The following is an 18,746-nucleotide window of genomic DNA, read 5'->3' as shown; positions in this document are numbered from 1 at the left end:
AAGAATGACATCTTATTAGGCCCCTCTTTATAATACCTTACTTCTAACACTATTCATCAAATTTTTTTTTTCTAGACACTCTAAAAATACCCCCTCCTTATAACCCCCACTTTTTTCCCATTTATTATACTATTTATCCATTATTTTGTTATATCATTTTTATTTTCACAAAATTAAACAAACAACTTATAATTAAAATACACTACATTTATTTTAAAAGTAAACATTAAACTAAAAAAAAAAATTAAAAAAAGTTGAAGGGCTAAACTATAATTATGAAATAAAAAACTATAGTTAATATTTCGTAAATTAATAAAAATTGGAGGGCTAAACTGAAGTTTAACATTACTCTTTGTCTCTTTCATTTACACTGTATTCTTGAGTTTTTATTCAAAGAAAATAAAGGAGAAGATTGAATAGGGGAAGAAACGATATAAAATTATATAAAAAAGATGCATTCTCGAGTTGAAAAAAAAGAAAAGAAAGTTGATAGTTGAATGTATTCTTGAGTTAGATAGGAAGGAAAAGAAAGGGTAAAAAGGTACAATTTTACATTTATAGCATTGTAGTAATTAAAACCTTTATATAAGTTTGAGGGGTATAATAATAATTTAACCACTTTTTCTTCCAAATCTTACCAAAAGTGACAAGAAAGTTTTGGGATCAAAACACTCTATTTTTCCCTTTCTTTCCCTTCCCTTTCTTTTAAAACAAAAACTCAAAAATACAAAAACTAAAATTTTTTTACCCTTTCTTTTCTTATCTCCTCAAAATAAAACTCAAGAATGGAGCCTTAGTCTTCCTCTTCAGGGCATATAAATGATATATATATATATATATATATAAACACCACCATAACCACCACACACACATCAGATACCTATACACTTATTTTTATACATATATACCTATATCTTTTTCACAAACATCACATATATATTTTTTAGGGATTAAACATATATTTTTAAAATTTAAATGGCTTTTAATCAAAAAAGGAACCCACCACACATGCGTCTAAACTTAGGAGAAATCCCCTGATGCGAGCCTGGACGCCAATCGTGTTAGTAGTGTTTGGGAGGGTGGTTACGTCAGAAGTGCGGCGGACGGAGGGGGGCGTTCTATAACTCTATAAGGATAGGCCTTACATTTCATACCCTTACAGATACCTTCCAATCTATAACCCTTTATAAATCATATTGATATCTTCTATTTTAGGAAATTCAGCACTTTTTTTATACCCAAAATACCCTTATTTCTTAACCATAATACCCCAATACACATACTCTATACTTTATACTATTTAATAAATAAAACAACCATTTTTTTAAAAGTTATGGAAGAATTATCTAAAATACCATTAATGATTAAATTACAATATCATTCATTTATCTTTTAAAATATCTCCATTAACCTTTTACATTAATTATCTACACCACTCGACACTGTCTCCACCACCAACAGTCGCCTCCACCACCACACCATTATCGTCACAACCACCGCGCATTGCGCAAATACTGTGCTAGTTTCCAATAATTTGGCCATATCTGTCATCTAACAAACAACCAAGGTTGGTCACACGTCTCATATTTTTCAATTTCGCCACAAAAGTTGTCAGATTTAAGATTAGATGCACCTACATGTTTCAACATTACAATTGCTTCACACTTATAGTTTTACTTGATAATAAACGCTATTGTGCCCATTTTTATTTTCACATTGTTGCTCGTTTACACTAGGGGAAGTTTGTTAAAGACATTAATAAAAGATCAAATGAAATTTTTATAATAAGTTTTCAAATATTATAGGATTATTTTTTATAATAAGTTCTCGAATCACACTTAAATTACTGTATATGTTTTTATAACAATAATTATTGTAAAAGCTTGAATACAAGCATTACTTATGGGAAATTTTTTTTGATAAATGTTGATATTTTGGTTGCAATGTGGAGTTTGTGGAGAGCTAGAAACAATGTGGTTCGTTATAACATCTTTTCTTGTTCCTTACTAGTCTTTGAAGGACGATCTTTGGGCATTTTTGTGGATTAATACAATAGCAAATAAGTTTGAGTTTGATTGGGATACTTGGTGTAATAGACCTTGCCAGTTGTTTGATCTAATGGAAATTAATCTTTGTGGTTCAAAAAGCTAGGAAAGTACAAATCATGTTGTTGACTTGTAGAGTTATAGGTAATATATACTACTCCGTATTATTGTAAATGTTGACATGTATCAACCTTCATATACAATTTCAGCAAGTGATTTTGCAAGTTTAGAGGACATTCAACTCTACATTATTCACTCTCAATATGCTACCAAATTGTTATAGATTATTATAAAACTCATGTAAACCATCTAAAAGTAGTAACCTTATGTTTGAAAACATTATCATGGGCACATGTTATAACTTCAGGTCCACAAATGCAAAACACCACAAACATAAATGACCAAAATGAAATTCACAAAATAAAAATCACCCCAAATCCCCCACACCCACTCTCTCTTCCTCTCACACACACACAGTGACACACAGTGTCACCATTTCCACAACTCCAAATTTTGACCAAATAACTTGCCAAAAATAATATAAAAAAATAAAAACCAAACCATCATGCTTTCACTTTCATTTCAACAATGTCTCCTCAAAATCTCATCACCAAAACAACCATCTTTCTCTTTATTATAATCCTCCTAACAACATTCTTAACCCCATCATTACAATCTTGCTTAAACCCTAATGACAACAAATCATTATCATCAAAGCTAATCCTTTCAGACACCACCATTCTTTACAGCAAAAACAAAACATTTGCTTTAGGTTTTTTCAACACAAACAACCCATCCAAATGGTATTTAGGCATCTGGTATGCTTCTATTCCAACACCCACTTACATCTGGGTCGCCAACCGTCAGACTCCGTTATCTTCCCGTCAATCTTCCTCCCTTTTCCTCACTAACGGCAAGTTAACGGTAACAGAATGCGACGTCGTTTGGCAAACCCCAGATGTTAACTTCACTGGTCAAGCAGATGTCGAGCTTCTGGAAGATGGGGATTTGGTTATTAAAAATTTGGATGATGAAACGACGTCGTTTGGGAGTGTTTTATGGCGGAGCTTTGACTACCCAACTGATACCTTTTTACCGGGGATGAATTTAACTGTTGGTCAAACTTTGACTTGTTGGAAAAATGATAATGATCCCGGATTGGGTAAGTATTCTCTGAGGTTGCGTCCACCTGATTACGGTGAGGTTGAGCTTTTTTATATTGATAATAATAATGTTAATGTCAGTTATTGGAGTAGTGGAAATTGGACTGGAAATATATTTTCAGGTGTTCCAGAAATGACTTTGCCATATATATATAAATTCTATTTTACTAATCCCTTTAGTGAAATGGCTACATTTGGTTTTTATGAAGTATGGACCCAGAAACAGAAACCATTGACCCGTTTTAGTATCGGTTCAACGGGTCAGATTAAACAGTATACTTGGTCGGTTCAGTCCGAGTTTTGGAACATGTTTTGGTCCCAACCGGAGAACCCTTGTCGGGTTTATGGTTTATGTGGGAATTTAGGTTTTTGTGATGGAAAGAAGGTTGTGAGTCCTTGTAAGTGTTTAGACGGGTTTAGATGGTTCGATGATGGGGATTTTACTGGTGGGTGTGTTAGAGATGGGGGTAAGGAGTGTGGGGAGGGAGACGAGTTTGAGGAGATTGGGGAAGTGACGTTTGATAAAGAACGGGTTGATGGGTTTTCGGGGAATAGGAAGGAGTGTGAGAGCAAGTGTTTGAAGGATTGTGAGTGTGTTGGGTTGTCGTTTAATGTGAAGACGAATTATTGTAAGAATTATTTCGGGAAGGTGTTGAATTTGGGGAATTCGAGTAGTGGTTTGGGGATGGTTCAGGATTTGTTTAGTGTTAGGGTTCGGAGAGGGGTTGGGAGAAAGAAGATTGGCGTGAGGATGGTTGTTTTAGTGAGCGTGGCTGGTTTTTTGCTAGCGGTTTTGTTGATTGGGGGTGCGGTTTTAGTGATTGCTAGAAAGAGGAAGGTTAGGAGGAAGAAACTAGAGGAGGAATCGGTGTTTCCTGTAACGAATCTGAGGGTTTTTACATACAAAGAGCTTCATGCTGCTACTAATGGGTTCTCGGATCAGCTTGGTCATGGTGGATTTGGGGCGGTGTTTAGTGGGAATGTGGATTCGGACCTTGTGGCAGTAAAGCGGCTGGATCGGCCGGGTGGTGGTGAAAAGGAGTTCCGAGCAGAGGTATGTACAATTGGTAATATTCAACATGTTAATCTTGTTAGATTAAGGGGGTTTTGTTCTGAAGAGTCACACAGGCTTCTTGTGTATGATTATATGCCGAATGGACCTTTGAGTTCCTACTTGAAAATGGGTGGCCGGAATCTTGATTGGGTTGCTAGATTCAGGATTGCTATTGGCACTGCAAGAGGGATTGCTTATTTACACGAAGAATGTAGGAATTGTATCATACATTGTGATATTAAGCCGGAAAATATTTTACTTGATCAAGATTTTTCAGCCAAGGTGTCAGATTTTGGTTTGGCGAAATTGATAGGTCGAGATTTTAGCCGGGTTTTGGCTACGATGAGAGGAACGTGGGGTTATGTGGCGCCAGAGTGGATATCTGGGGTGGCTATAACCACAAAAGCCGACGTGTATAGCTATGGGATGACATTATTGGAGCTATTAGGGGGTCGACGGAATGTTGAAGGTCCACCTGATGGTGGCAACGGAGGTGAGAGTAACGAGAAGTGGTTTTTCCCACCATGGGCGGCTAAGAAGATAACAGAAGGCGAGGTGGCATCGGTTGTGGATGAGAGGCTTGGCGGTGCGTATGATATGGAGGAAGCAGTGAGGGTTGGATTAGTGGCAGTGTGGTGTATACAAGATGAAGAAGTGACAAGACCAACAATGGGGATGGTTGTTAAGATGTTGGAAGGGGTGGTGGCGGTTGAGGTCCCTCCGCCACCAAAGTTGCTTCAAGCGTTAGTTTCTGGTGAGTCTTTCCATGGCGTTGGTGGCAATAGCCGAAATGATACATTTTCACACGTCTCTGTTGATTCAAAGGATTCACGGTTTGCTGTCTAAGGTCGTGTTACTTTTTTAGCGAAATATGCATCTGTTAATATATTGTTTATGGTATCTCGTTACAAACAAGTGTACACATTCTAAAACGATATGTCATAAACCATATTTCTTCTCTAGTTCGTTAGTTGTTTTGCTTTGACAATCAAATGTCATAATTCATAAACCATATTTTCTCTCTAGTTTGTTAGTAGTTTTGCAGCTTTCGCTTTTGCTTTTGCTTTGGACTTATTTTATTTTATTTTTTATATTTACAAAATCTATTAAATCTCATGATATATCAACCAGTTTTACAAAGCAGATATTTTTGGTGGAAATACAAGAAAAACATTTACCTGCTCAGTAGTCTGTATCATTCTACTTAGCTCAACTTTGACCTATAAATGTCAACCTTACATTTCTATAGTTTTAACAACTGCTTTTTTGATATTGACAAATAAATTATGTATACATATTACACAGTATACTATTTGGTCCTTTGACGTAGTTTTCAAATTCAAACTTTATATGAAAATATCTAGTTTGGACCTTTGAAGTCAAAGTAGAAAAACTAAAACATAGAGACCGGAAGGTTAATGCCCTGTGTGACAAACGTAATGTAACATGCCGTCACGTGCCTGAATTGGTTTCATACCTATGTTTTTTTTTTATTAAGAGTAATATTCGTATCATAACAATTGGTATATCTGTGAGACAAATATCTTATTGAATTATAAAATATGTTATAAAAGTTGTACCGTGTAAGTATAATAAATCATTCATTATTTATGATACAAATATTTTTTTTATAAAGCCTAGCATACCCAAGTTTTATGTTCTCAATTGGACTATGCCTAGAGCTAACATCGGAGCCAGAATTTTTATTATGGGGTCGCCGAACAGTTTTTATGATATTAGCATGCCTATTCAAATAATCGAGACATAATCTCAAGCGAAATTACACACATGTCGTCATCCTCTCATCCACCATCGCCATTTAAACCCATCAATGTCGCATTCAAATTTTAAGAGAGGGATATTATTAATTTATTATATGAGATATGATAAATATAGATAGATTATATGTATGGCACTTTCAATTGAGAAGAATGGAAAAATCAATCACTGGTTGGTTTGTTTGCTGCTATAGTTCTATAGATAACAAGTTGACAACGAAAGTTTTTCATGAGTGTGTTGTGAATTGAATAGTCTTATCTTTTAAAACCAAAAGAAGTGTTTTTGATTTACCTTTTCCAATTTTTAGTATGGATTTAAAATTGATGTTGGAATGTTTGGATTTAGATTGTTTTTGATATATGTTAGTTTTTTGCCTTTTTGTTTTTGGATTTTAGTTGCATATCCTGAGTTTTGGTTTAGAGCTAGATTGAGATGATAACAACCGGAAAAAATAGGGACGAAAATTGGTAAAATAGGCCAAAAACACCCATCACGTGCACTATACATGGGTGTTTCTAACGTCCTTTTGACGGATGTTAGCTTTAGGTATAGTTTGAGAAAGCGTAATAGTTTTAGGTCGGTTTTCAGTATCGTGTCGTTTTTATACATAAATTATAGTAGTTAAAACTAACGGTAGCATTTATGCATTCAAGAAACAATTATAGACTAGAAAAAGTAAGTAACACCCAATGCCGTCTTTCACGGGTTTTGGGTCCCAATACCTCGACGGTGTATGAGGGAGGTTAAGATGTAGACAGTCTTACCCTTACCACGACGGTTTAGAGAGACTGCTTCCATGTTCTATCTAAAGATAGAAAAGGACCTCCGGCCTTGTAAGAGATGAGGATAGATAGACTCTAATTATTAATTAAGGTCAATCGAAGTTAGTAGACTGTATAGTCAAGACAAATCGAGTATCAGTCTTTCAAAAGAAATAAAAGTCGAGTTTGTTGTTTTTAAAGATCTTGTTAGTATTATGTAAGTGTAAAATAGTTTTGTAAATAATACCACCTATGTATTATGATAAATGTAAGAGAAACATATGTGTCAATATGTTTTTCACTTATCGTATCAAACTTTCTGAAACATGATTGTCTATATATTGTTTAATTAATATATGGTTTTTAGTTTGGTTTGGCTTGGAGATTGATTTTCACCCGTTCAAATTTTTTTGAATTCCAAAATCAAATTAATCAAGTCAGTTTGGTTTTTGGGTTTTTTAGTTCAAGAAATTTTCTAAGAACTATATTTTCACCAATCTACCAATAAATTAAAATATGATTGAGATATTCTTAAAACGACACGTGACGTAATATTTGATCGACATATGTCATTTTAATTTATTTGTTTTATTAAGTTAGCTTTTTTTTAACTATATATGAATTCAATTCCCTTATTAGACTTAGAATTAAACTACTCGTATAACTTTTGTCTTATATATACAAAACACATTATAACCTTATTTGATTAATCGTTTTCTCATTAATAAAATTGTTTTTTTCCCCTCAATTCTTCAACTCCTATTACTTATAATAAGTTATTAACATTTGCCGTTCGAAAAAAATAAGTTATTAACATGAAGACTTAAAAAAAACTTGAGTTTACGATCCGGAATCACAAGGCCATTTGTCGTCATCCGCTATGCTTACAAGTTCTGATTTTGATGTGATTGTAAAAATTTAAGGTAAATCTAAAACTTTAACCAAACATATATTGTAATTTATTTATGACACAATCAATATAGCTACCATACATCGTACGGGTATTAAGACTAGTATTATCTGTAAAACGGTTTTTTTCTTCTAAAGTTAACAGTGATAACAATCAGATCATTGGTTTTTGATAAATGAAACCTTTTGTAATCCACAATTGGTTTTATTTATACATGGATTTGGTTTTTTTTTTCTCATAAAACCCGAATCCATACCATATTTAGATCCGAGTCTACACGAATCGGGCTTATAACCCAAAATATATGGGCCTCTAGTTTTTTATATATATAAACAAGAAAACCCTACATAAACCTAATAAAACCATGTTATTTGCCATCTATATCCTCTTACAACCCAACATCATCAATAATCTTAGTTAAAAAGAGAACCATAGTTAGATTCAATACAATATCGTTGAAGTATATAAGCTCTCTACTGTCTTTCTTTACACATAAAAAAAACCTCTAATCATAAATCTCACCCTTTCTCTCTAAAAAAAACTTCAATAGATAAATCCAAAAGGAATTTGATAGAGGGCCAAGAAAAACTAAGCCCCTACCCACCCCACAAAAATACTGGTATTTTCCCTCTCTCTCTACACTTCTCTCCCTCTCTCACACACACATTAAGAAATTGATTGATAATATATTGTTTGTCAAAAATTGTAGGAAACATCATTAAAAAGTCTCTTTCTTTTTTTTTTTTCTTTCTTACTCAAATTATATATGTGTAGGGACTCTAAATTGTACCCTAGATTTTATCCTATTTTCATGGTTATCAATTTTTATCTTCCCGCCAAAAACCCTTAAAATTTGTTTGGTTTAATCATTTATTAAGCTTGTTTCTTTCATATTTTTGTACCCTTTTGCAAGATTTTGCTCATTTAGTGTTTAGATCACTTGCGTCGCGTATATCCGAGTCAAAGGGAAAGCCTCATTCGTTTTTGTTTATTGAATATATATACATACTCAAAGTTTGAAACTTTTTTGTATCTAATGGCAGGATCTTCAAAGCAAAGAGATGGGTTTTCTTTGGATTTTTGTGAAATCCTAAAAAGGTTTGACAAATTTAGGGTTTTAGTAAAATGTGGAGTTATTGATTATAAGTTTAGTAAATTGTTCAATTGTTTGCTATTAAAGTACTTGATTGAGTGCTTTTATGAGAGTTATAGTAGGTTTATGCACACAAACACACATATATAGTAAAGTACTTAAATACGGCCTATTTGCTAAGGAATCTTGGCTGGATTCTAATTTTTCGGCGATTTTAAAGCTTGTATCTTGAAGGGGGGTTTAAAATTTATGGATTTGGAACAGTTTTTTATGGATGTTGATGTTATAGATGAAAATAAGTTTGTAGGGTTTAAGGATGTTGGAAGTAAAGATTGTTGTGTTGGTGAAAACTTTGGTGTTACTGAATTATGTGTTGGTATTGAGGAAGAGAAGGAGTTGATTAGAAAGAGGAAGAAAGAGTGTTATTTGCCTTTGTTGGATTGGGTGAAACGAGTAGCGAAAAATCCGTGTGATCCTGCAGTTGGGTCGATGCCATCCAGTTCTAAGTGGAAGGCTTATGGAAGTGATCATGTATGGAAGCAGGTTTTGTCAGCGAAAGAGGCATTGAGGGTGAAGGTTAATGACCATCCAAATACTAATCAATCTGTTTGGCAGGTAATTATGAATCCCCTTTTAATTCAATGATTATATTCTAGATGATTATTCATTTATTTGATATCTGATTCCCTTACGTCAAGCGTTTTCTGCTGTTGAACTTGGTTTCATGATGTTGGATAGATATGATTTGCATTTATAGACATATCTCCCAATGTAGCTTCTGCTTCATATGTATTTGGGCGCATTAATGGTTCTAGACTTCTAGCAGCATGAACCCAATGGTCCCTATGAGCTTTGAAGTTGCAACTGTTAGTTTTTCTATTATTGTTTGATTAATTATTTGACAGCGTTGGTTTGCGCTTGTAGTCGAAAGTATTTAAGATATTTGACAAATAGGGAAATACTATGACTAAATTATGTTCCAAAGTAAAAACAAGATCTGTGTTAGAGGGTGTAGTGTTTGCATTCAACTACTTATTGTGAATTCTTTTAGGACTCATCTTAGCTATATGCAAGTGCCACACCCTCTTTCCCGATAATGAGACATATTTATTTTTCTAATATTAAATTTAAAACATTTTCATTCAAGTTCTTCCCTTATAAAAGTGAACACTTATTTATTCAACAAATATATACGACACAAAAATGGAGATGGGAGATAGGTCAATCCGGTCTGACCCGATCAGTGTTGACCCTCGCTTATAGTTTCAGAAATCTAAGGGTTGGAAGTGAACCTGCATACAACATTTGGTATGCACGTGCCACCCTTTATATTTCCGCCTAGTTTGAGATGTAAATAAACATGTTATTTCTGTGCATACCCTTGTTTTGTTCTAGAATGGCAGTTTATACGCCTGGGCCTTTCACTAGTAAGGATGGGTCTTGGACAGCTTATAAGGTTACTTTTTGCGAAATATGCAGAAGATTTGTTGCATACAAAAGCTCTCTTCCCTAGCCATGGTCCCATGGAAAACCCTTGAACTTTGGAAGACCAGGGGATTTTCTTTTGTGCACTCATGTTTTGTTTCTTAATTGTGTACTTAATATCAATTGTTATTCTGAAGAAATTTATAGAGGTGTTACTATATTTGTTGATACACCAAGTCGTATATTGACGTAAATCTACCGTATACTGAAATTGAAAACATATTAAGAATTTAGTTTGAGTGCAGATCACATTTGATTCCAAAAAGAGGCTTTGAAATATGGCTAAGTAGATATTGCTTTGATTTAATTTTATTATTTTTGTGAAAATTTAGAGTTAGTTTTATGTATAGCCTGAGTTTGTATACCCAACATTTGTATCAAGTCCCAAAGTTTCTAACCTCAACTTTGGGTCCAAATTGGCTTAACTGCAATGTGTTGTCTATAATTGATCATGCACATGACTGCAAGGCACATAGTGGGCAAATGACCAATTTACCCCTTTATCTTGGTTCATGATTTTATTACTTCCATTAATAAAGATTATGCTTTTGTTTTTTTTTTTTTGCAGAAGAAGCGAAAGATGCATCCAGACATGTATGATGACCGACTCACGAAATCAACCCCAAGATGCAGTCAGAGGCTGGTTACTGTTAAAGTGACGCGGTCAATCATTTTGTCTAGAAAACTGCAGGTTCGAGATTGTTCAGAGTCGTCATCCAACGGGAGCCCGAGTGATGCAGAGGACGAAGATTCTCTCTGGGCCACCAAATACAGGAGAAAACGCATCCCAGTGGGTCACTCTTTTCAAGCAGAAACACCACACTGGCCTGGAGAAAAAACATATGAAAGTGAAACAAAATGGCTAGGTACCCGTGTTTGGCCTCTAGAAGAAACTGAAAAGCGAACCAGTTTTATTGAGAGGGAACCAATTGGAGCAGGAAGACAGGGCTCATGTGGCTGTGAATTTGTAGGTTCTTCGGAATGTGTTAGATTTCATATTGCTGAAAAAAGATCCCGGGTCAAAATTGAATTGGGTTCGGCTTTTACTAAATGGAGAATTGATACGATGGGTGAAATAGTTTCTCTCGAATGGACAAAAAATGAAGAAAAGAAGTTTGCAGATATAATCAAGTCAAACCCTGAGTCTTCAGGTAGGAGTTTTTGGGATGAACTAGTGACATATTTCAAGAACAAAACAAGAACGGCTCTTGTGAGCTACTACTTCAATGTCTATTTGGTAAGACGTAGGGCCTACCAGAATCGGGCTGATCCAAGTAATGTTGATAGTGATGATGATGAACTTGAGAAAGTTGGGCATGACCTAAACAAGTCTACAGAATTCATCTTAAGCTCTCCGAAGAAGGTACATTTGAATATTACATGATACTCTTAACACCTTAGTTCGTTCTTTTTTGGTATAAAGTTTGACGTCCAAGTATAGACCTGTCGATATTTTTGTTGATTGATTTAACAAAAGAATGAGCTGAAAATTTTGAAGTTTTTACATGTACTGGTGTAAATGAAAAGGAGGCATAGGTTGAGGGCTTTTTAAAGCTTGCATAGACATTGACATTTTTGTTGCATTTGTTGAAATGTAGGCGCCAATTGCTTTGTTACTCTTATTGCTTTTCCAGATGATATGTCATTTTTCATACTTGGGTTTAGGTAGTGCTGATAACAAGCCTAGTCAGAGTTGTTTTCGATTATGTTTGACTTGTTATCATTTTTGAGCTTATATTTGTACTCGAAATCAAAATTGATAATGTTTGACACGGTTGAGCGTAATTTGACAAAATTTGTTAATGATAGCTCAATACATGGTTTGCCATAGCGGAACAAGGCTAGATTTATCATGTAACGATATAAATAAATGGTTCGTTCAACTGATGGTTACATAAGTCAGACAACTCTTCATAAAATTTTCTTGGATGAGGGGGTGTTGGTCTGAAAATTTTCAAATACTTTTAAGATTCTATACAAGCCTGGGCGCTTTCTTAGTAAAAAACATGAAGATGGAGCGTCAAGATGTCCAATTGATTGTGGCATTAAACTTTTAATCCGACTCAATCTGAACATCTTATAACCCTGCGACTGGAAGTCTAAAATTTTAGTCATAATCTTGCAAACATTTGCAAAAGAAAAATAGATAAACACAAATTAAGTTGTTCTATCTGGGGGAGAATAGATAAATACAACACCACCCAAATTAATATTTGAGTTAATTACAGAAATCGTCCCTGTCGTGGTACCCAGTTTGCAGGTTTCATCCCTAACTTTCAAAAACTACAGTTTTAGTCTAAAAAAAGTCTAAAAAACTTTGCTCCGTCAACAGTTTTAGTCATGGCTATAAACGTCCGTTTAAAATCAGGTCACGTGATTCGCACGTGATGAATAATCTCGTAAATTGACTTAATAATACCCAGAGTTAATTACAAAAATCGTCTCTGTTGTGGGCAGTTACTTGCAACTTTTATCCCTAACTTTCAAAAAATTATAGTTTTGGTCCAAAATCCAAAATAAAATTAAACACAAAATCATTTGGATTTCTAATGCATAACATATATCACAGATACAATCCCAGATCCAAAATCAAACACAAATTTAATCCAAAATATATTGAAACTCCAAATCTCATTACTTTCATATCAATACATGATCTGTATACAAACATAATATCTATACTACTATATAAAAATTATCCTCTTATGTTGAAAGTTTACAACAATAGGACATGCAAAATGACTAAATTACCCTTAATGAATTAAATCAATACCACCTTTAATTTTAAATTACACCATTAGTCCCTTATATTATAAAATATCTCTACTACCCCCTTTAAATCAAACATCTTTACATCGATTACCTACACTTGCCGTCACCACCATCATCATTTGTCGCCACCATTTTACGCAATCATCGCTGCCGCATTACGCGGATACCATGCTCGTATAATTATATATATTAGATCTATTCTTTATATACAATTAACTCACAAACAAAAAAATCTTAGAAAAATATCACCATCTTTATTATTTTTAGCTCTTCCTCTGTCTTTATAAGTTTTCAAAACAAAAATAAAACTAAGCAAAAAAAAATATATCAATTCTTAAAACCCATAAACACTTAAATCCAAGAGAGTCTGAATCTCTAGTTTTCAAAAAAAGAGTAGGGTGTGAGTTAAGATTTTTTGTGAATTTATATCTGATAGAAATAGAAGAAGTTGGATAATTAGGAATTTTTTTTTGGTGTGTAAATATTTCTTTTCATATAGATTGAGGATAAAAATTTTGGACCAAAATTGTAATTTTTTGAAAGTTAGGGTTGAAAGTTGCAAGTGACCGTCTACAACAGGGACGATTTCTGTAATTAACTCTAGGTCTTATTAAGTCAATTTACGAGATTACCCATCACGTGTGAATCACGTGACTTGGTTTAAAACGGACGTTTATGCCAGGACTAAAATTGTTGACGGAGCAAAGTTTTTTGGACTAAAACTGTAATTATTGAAAGTTAGGGATGAAACCTGCAAGATGGGTACCACGACAGGGACGATTTCTGTAATTCACTCTTAATATTTTAACATGTTTATACAATTTGTATAAACTACCACTTCAATTTTTAGAGATTAACATGTTTATGAATATTGCATCTAACAATATACTAAAATAGAATTGATGTATTCTTTAATCGACACGTCGAATAATTTTAAAGTGCTACGTGTCACCTTGGTCCCACCAAATTCTTTTAATATATATTAAAATTTATAGAACTAATTAAATAATTAATTTTATAGAACTAATTAAATAATAAAAAATAAAAAATTATTCTTTTTAACTATCCATATGTATTTAGTTATTTAATGTAATGTATTGTGTTGTAACCTAATAAGGATTAGTTACTCCAAACCCAATACTTAATTCGTGAATTTCGATTTTCAACACATGTATATGGTTTCATATCATGTACTTTATTTTTTATACAATTAGTCAATTAATTGAAACAAGATTGAAATGTTTTTGAAATGACACGTGACGTAATCCTTAATCAATAATGTGTCATTTTAGTTTATTTATTTTATTAAATTAGTTTTTTTTAATTGTATATAGATTCACTTTTGGCTTATAAATACAAAACACATTATAACCTTATTTGATTGATCGTTTTCTCAATACTAAAATTGTCTCTTTTTCCTTCTCAATTTTTCAACTCCTATTACTTATATTACATATAATAATAAGTTATTAACATGAAAACTCCAAAAATTTGAGTTTACGATCCGAAATCATAAGGATATTTGTCGTCATCTACTATGCTTACAAAATCTAATTTTGATGTGATTGTAAAAATTTAAGATGGATGCAAAACTTTAACTAAACATATATTATAACTTAACTTCAATCATTGGTTTACTTTAACCATAATTTATTTAATACTCGAATCATGTATAAGGCATATTAGAATTTATTTATGATACGATCTATATAAATACTGTACATCATACATGTATTAGGACTAGTGGTTTATATAAAACTAGCGTTCCAATCGTGCCATCCAACGGGACTCAAATTAATATTTTAACCAACGTATTTTTTCTTATATATATATATATATATGTGAGTTATTTATAATACAAACATTAAAAAAGTACAAAAGGTACATGTGTAAGGCCTTGCTTGTTTTCTGTAAGAGGTGATCATCTGAATCTGAATACCATTTCTGAATGTTAAAATGTGGTTTAAATGTCTGAAGTCTAAATGATTATGATTGTTTGTTTTTATAAAAACGTCCAAATATATAAAAATGTCTGAATAACGAGTGTTAATTTTAAATTGCTACAATTACTCTAAAAATACACTTGTCCGGGACATAAACATTAAAAATGAGGTATTACAACTAAAAAGTATCATTATTGTTATAGTATAATTTTAAAGAAAAGTGTATGTTTATTTTAAAAATACGCATACACATTTTATAACTTCCCAATTAATTATTTGTAATATGTAAGGAAAACATCGATCAAAGGAATCTTTAAACACTTCAGATTTCCTCCATCTCTATCTATATTGATATTTTTATTGATACTAAAACATATAAGTAATTATTTTCTTTATCTCTCTCATCTCTTTTCTACAATTTTTTTTCTCATTCACCGTCTTCTCATATGTAATTTTGTAAATGAATGTAAATGAATATGCTCCCATTTATTTTTTGTCACTCTCATCTTTCTCCCACCAAAAAAAATGCCAGGCAACGACGGAGACAAACGGGCATGATGTCTTCTTGCTTCGGGTGCGATCACCGGTTGTGGGTGGCTGTTGTGGGAGGTTTCCGGTGGGAGGTCGGCGGTATTGAACAACAGAAAAAGAAATGAGGTAATGATCATCGTGGGATGAACAAAGCAATGAAAAAACTCGTGTTTAGAATTATTTTCTGTTTACAGATGGAAAAAAAGAGGGTTGGAAAACTCTGACCGAGTATGATGTTGCTAAGAGGTTTCATCCTCTGAGTATGAAAGAAAAACAAACGATGGGAACACATGAAACATCTGACTCGGTCAGATCTAAGAGGATGTTCAGAAGTTTTAAGTAAAAACAAACGATCCCTAATTTAACTTACTTCCTTATTCTTCATTCTTCTCCGGCGAGACATCCTCCGCCAACCACTATCATGATCATCTCCGACTACCACCATGATCTTCCGGCGACGGCGACCATGTGTAAGTCTCGCCGGAGATGGTCGCCATAGCCGGAGGATCATGGTTGTGGTCGGTGATGATCATGGTGGTGGTCGGAGATGGAAAGAAGAAAGAAGTAAGTTAACTTACACATGTACTTGTTGTACTTTTTTTTAATGCATGTACTATAATTATCTTTCCTATATAGGATAGAGATCAAATGAGAATGTACTTTAAGGAGAGAAGGGAAAGAAGATTCGTTTTTTAAAATTTTTTTAGCTTGTTTTTTTGAACTTTTTTTTTCCACGTTTTCATTCTCTCTTTAATTAATTAATTCCATATAATTTTTTTTTTCAAAAGGCGTAGCCCGTAAGCTATAAGCGAAGCCTTTCAGTCTATGGATGGCTAATGCCGAATCTCGTTAGGTAGATCATTCCATCACTGATTACCCTCTATGACCTATCACGTGTATAACTCACTAACTCGGGTTAGAAATTATTTTTTTTAAAAATTATTCTTTTTATGAATCGAGTCAATTAAAGAAAGAATGGAAAAAATGAAAAAAAAAACCCAAAAAAACAAGCTAAAAAAAACGGACCTTTGCTCAATTCTCTCCTTAAGAACATTCTCTCTGGATCTCTACCATATATATATGGGGGAAGTGAGTATCGGGTTGTCCCCATAGTTCTATTTAAAATACAAACAAATATTAAAATATTTGAATGTGAAGGGTTCCTCATTAAGCTTAGATGGGGAACAACCCCATATTCACTTTTCCCTATATACATGTATATAAGAAAGTTATTTGTAGTACATGTACTTTTTATAGTACATGTGTATATTAACTTACATATTTCTTCTTTCTTCTTTCTTCCATCTCCGACCACCACCATGATCCTCCGGCGACGGCGACCATCTCCGACGAGACTTACACATGTGTAAGTACAACGTTTTTTTTAGCATTTTAGGGTTTAAAATTTCTAGGTTTTTTCTTTCGCGAGACAACCACCACCAACCACCATCATCTCCGACCACCCCAACCACAGTGTCGGCGCCGACAACAAGGGCCTCACCCGTACCGTAGCAAACCGTTACCATCTCTTGGATCGCCGTCCATCAAATCCATATGATTCCCATATGCGTCCCTTGACAGTCAGTTTAGAGGGATAAGGGTCTCTGTCCCGTACAATATTCACCCGAAAATGAACCTGATTCTCGCCGGAAAGTTAACTTATACATGTGTAAGTTAAATTACACATGTGTAAGTCTCGCCGGAGATGGTCTTCGTCGCCGGATGATCATGGTGGTGGTCGGGGATGAAAGGAAGAAGGAAGAAGAAGTGTGTAAGTTAATTTACACATGTACTATAAAAAGTACATGTACTACAAATAAGTGAATAACCACCCCTATATATATATATATATATATATTGCACATTAAGTAGTTGTGTTGGTAAATACGAGCTCATTATATGGTTGACAGACACATAATTATGCGTTGTTAGAAAAAAAACACGAAAAGATAATTTGTGATGTGAGGTTATGGAAGTCAATGGCGAATTTGTATTAAAGTATGTATAACTTTAATTTTATTTTTCCTATCTTAAGTTATTAAAGAGGATTATCCTTTTTATAAACATCATATCGTAAGTGGTTTTAATAACTCATAAAAGAATAAGAGATGTTATAAATTGATGAACTATTGTTATATAAATCTTGTATGGTTGAAATTTAATTTCTCAAAGCTAAAAAAATCCCAAGTGCTTTATAGTATAACTAGATTAAACTAATGCGTTGCATGGTAAATAATTGTTGTCATAAAATTTCGATAAAAATAAATAATACATCTTCCAATTTGAAGTATAAGAGTACAATACTGTAATAATGTATTTAAATTTAAACTTATTTATTAAAGACGGTTACATAATAAATGAATATATTTTAATCCTAAATGTACTTATCTATCTAATAATATTTAAATTATGCACTTGTGTAATAATAAATAAAATTAAAAAATAGAATATTTAAAATATATTATACAAATAAGCCATCAACATATATTCAATTTTAATGCATAAGGATGAAGAGAGAAAAAAAACACTATATTGTATTTAATTTAATACTAAATCAATTCGATATAATCGTTATGTAATTCTTACTCTAAATATAGGTATGTGACAAAGTTTAAAATCCCGAAAGTTTTTATTCATTATATAATCCTTAAATAATAGACTTTTATTAAGTATTTCTCTTAAATAGTATCATAAAATGCTAAAAAAAAATGACAAATAAGCAAACTTAGTTGATATCAGAAGACTTAACCCATATTAGTCTTATCTTTATCTTCACTTAGTTAAAATAATAATTAATAATAATACATGTTTGAAGTGAAAAAATATCAATATGATTATAAAAAATGATTAACTTATAAAATTTCAACAATAAGTTATCTATAAGAAATAGTATATAGTTTAAGCAATGGTAATAAAATGTTATGTAATTATAATAATATTTATGATATAAAATATGAAGACTATTGTACATTTAGAAAAATAAATTGAAAAAACCTATTAAAAATATGAAAATAGATATGTCATCCAATTTGATGATCTTGAGCCGACTTATTATCATTTATGTTGTTTTTTTTTTACTTTTTACTTTTTTATTATTACTTAATGATGGTTTGGATAAAAAATAATATTTAAAGGAATGCATAAAATTAGGAAATTAATGTAAGTATGATAAATAATGAAAAATCCTACATGGTAATCTATAATAAATGC

At 32.7% G+C, this 18,746-nt stretch overlaps 2 protein-coding genes across 2 annotated transcripts; both read left to right on the top strand.

Annotated features, from left to right (window-relative positions):
- The first annotated feature begins 2,508 nt into the window (after positions 1-2,508).
- On the top strand, positions 2,509-5,287 carry LOC122594153 (G-type lectin S-receptor-like serine/threonine-protein kinase SD2-2). The gene has a single exon (XM_043766625.1). The coding sequence runs from the start codon at positions 2,634-2,636 to the stop codon at positions 5,106-5,108; it is 2,475 nt and encodes an 824-aa protein (XP_043622560.1). The 5' UTR covers positions 2,509-2,633; the 3' UTR covers positions 5,109-5,287.
- A 3,225-nt stretch (positions 5,288-8,512) lies between these two features.
- LOC122593549 (AT-rich interactive domain-containing protein 1-like) lies at positions 8,513-11,952 on the top strand. Its single transcript, XM_043765971.1, has 2 exons — positions 8,513-9,420; positions 10,859-11,952. The coding sequence occupies exons 1-2, from the start codon at positions 9,055-9,057 to the stop codon at positions 11,672-11,674; spliced, it is 1,182 nt and encodes a 393-aa protein (XP_043621906.1). The 5' UTR covers positions 8,513-9,054; the 3' UTR covers positions 11,675-11,952.
- Positions 11,953-18,746: the final 6,794 nt, after the last annotated feature.

This window comes from Erigeron canadensis, chromosome 3, assembly GCF_010389155.1.
Source record: "Erigeron canadensis isolate Cc75 chromosome 3, C_canadensis_v1, whole genome shotgun sequence".
Classification (NCBI taxonomy): Eukaryota; Viridiplantae; Streptophyta; class Magnoliopsida; order Asterales; family Asteraceae; genus Erigeron; species Erigeron canadensis.
The sequence above is the reverse complement of the archived record's forward strand: the minus strand, read 5'-3'. Positions and strand labels throughout refer to the sequence as shown.

Bases quoted from the DNA above. Each gene is read 5' to 3' on its own strand.
- LOC122593549 (XM_043765971.1), top strand. From the start codon at position 9,055: ATGGATTTGGAACAGTTTTTTATGGATGTTGATGTTATAGATGAAAAT. The intron at 9,421-10,858 runs GTAATTATGAAT...TTTTTTTTGCAG, and splicing joins CTAATCAATCTGTTTGGCAG to AAGAAGCGAAAGATGCATCC.
- LOC122594153 (XM_043766625.1), top strand. From the start codon at position 2,634: ATGTCTCCTCAAAATCTCATCACCAAAACAACCATCTTTCTCTTTATT.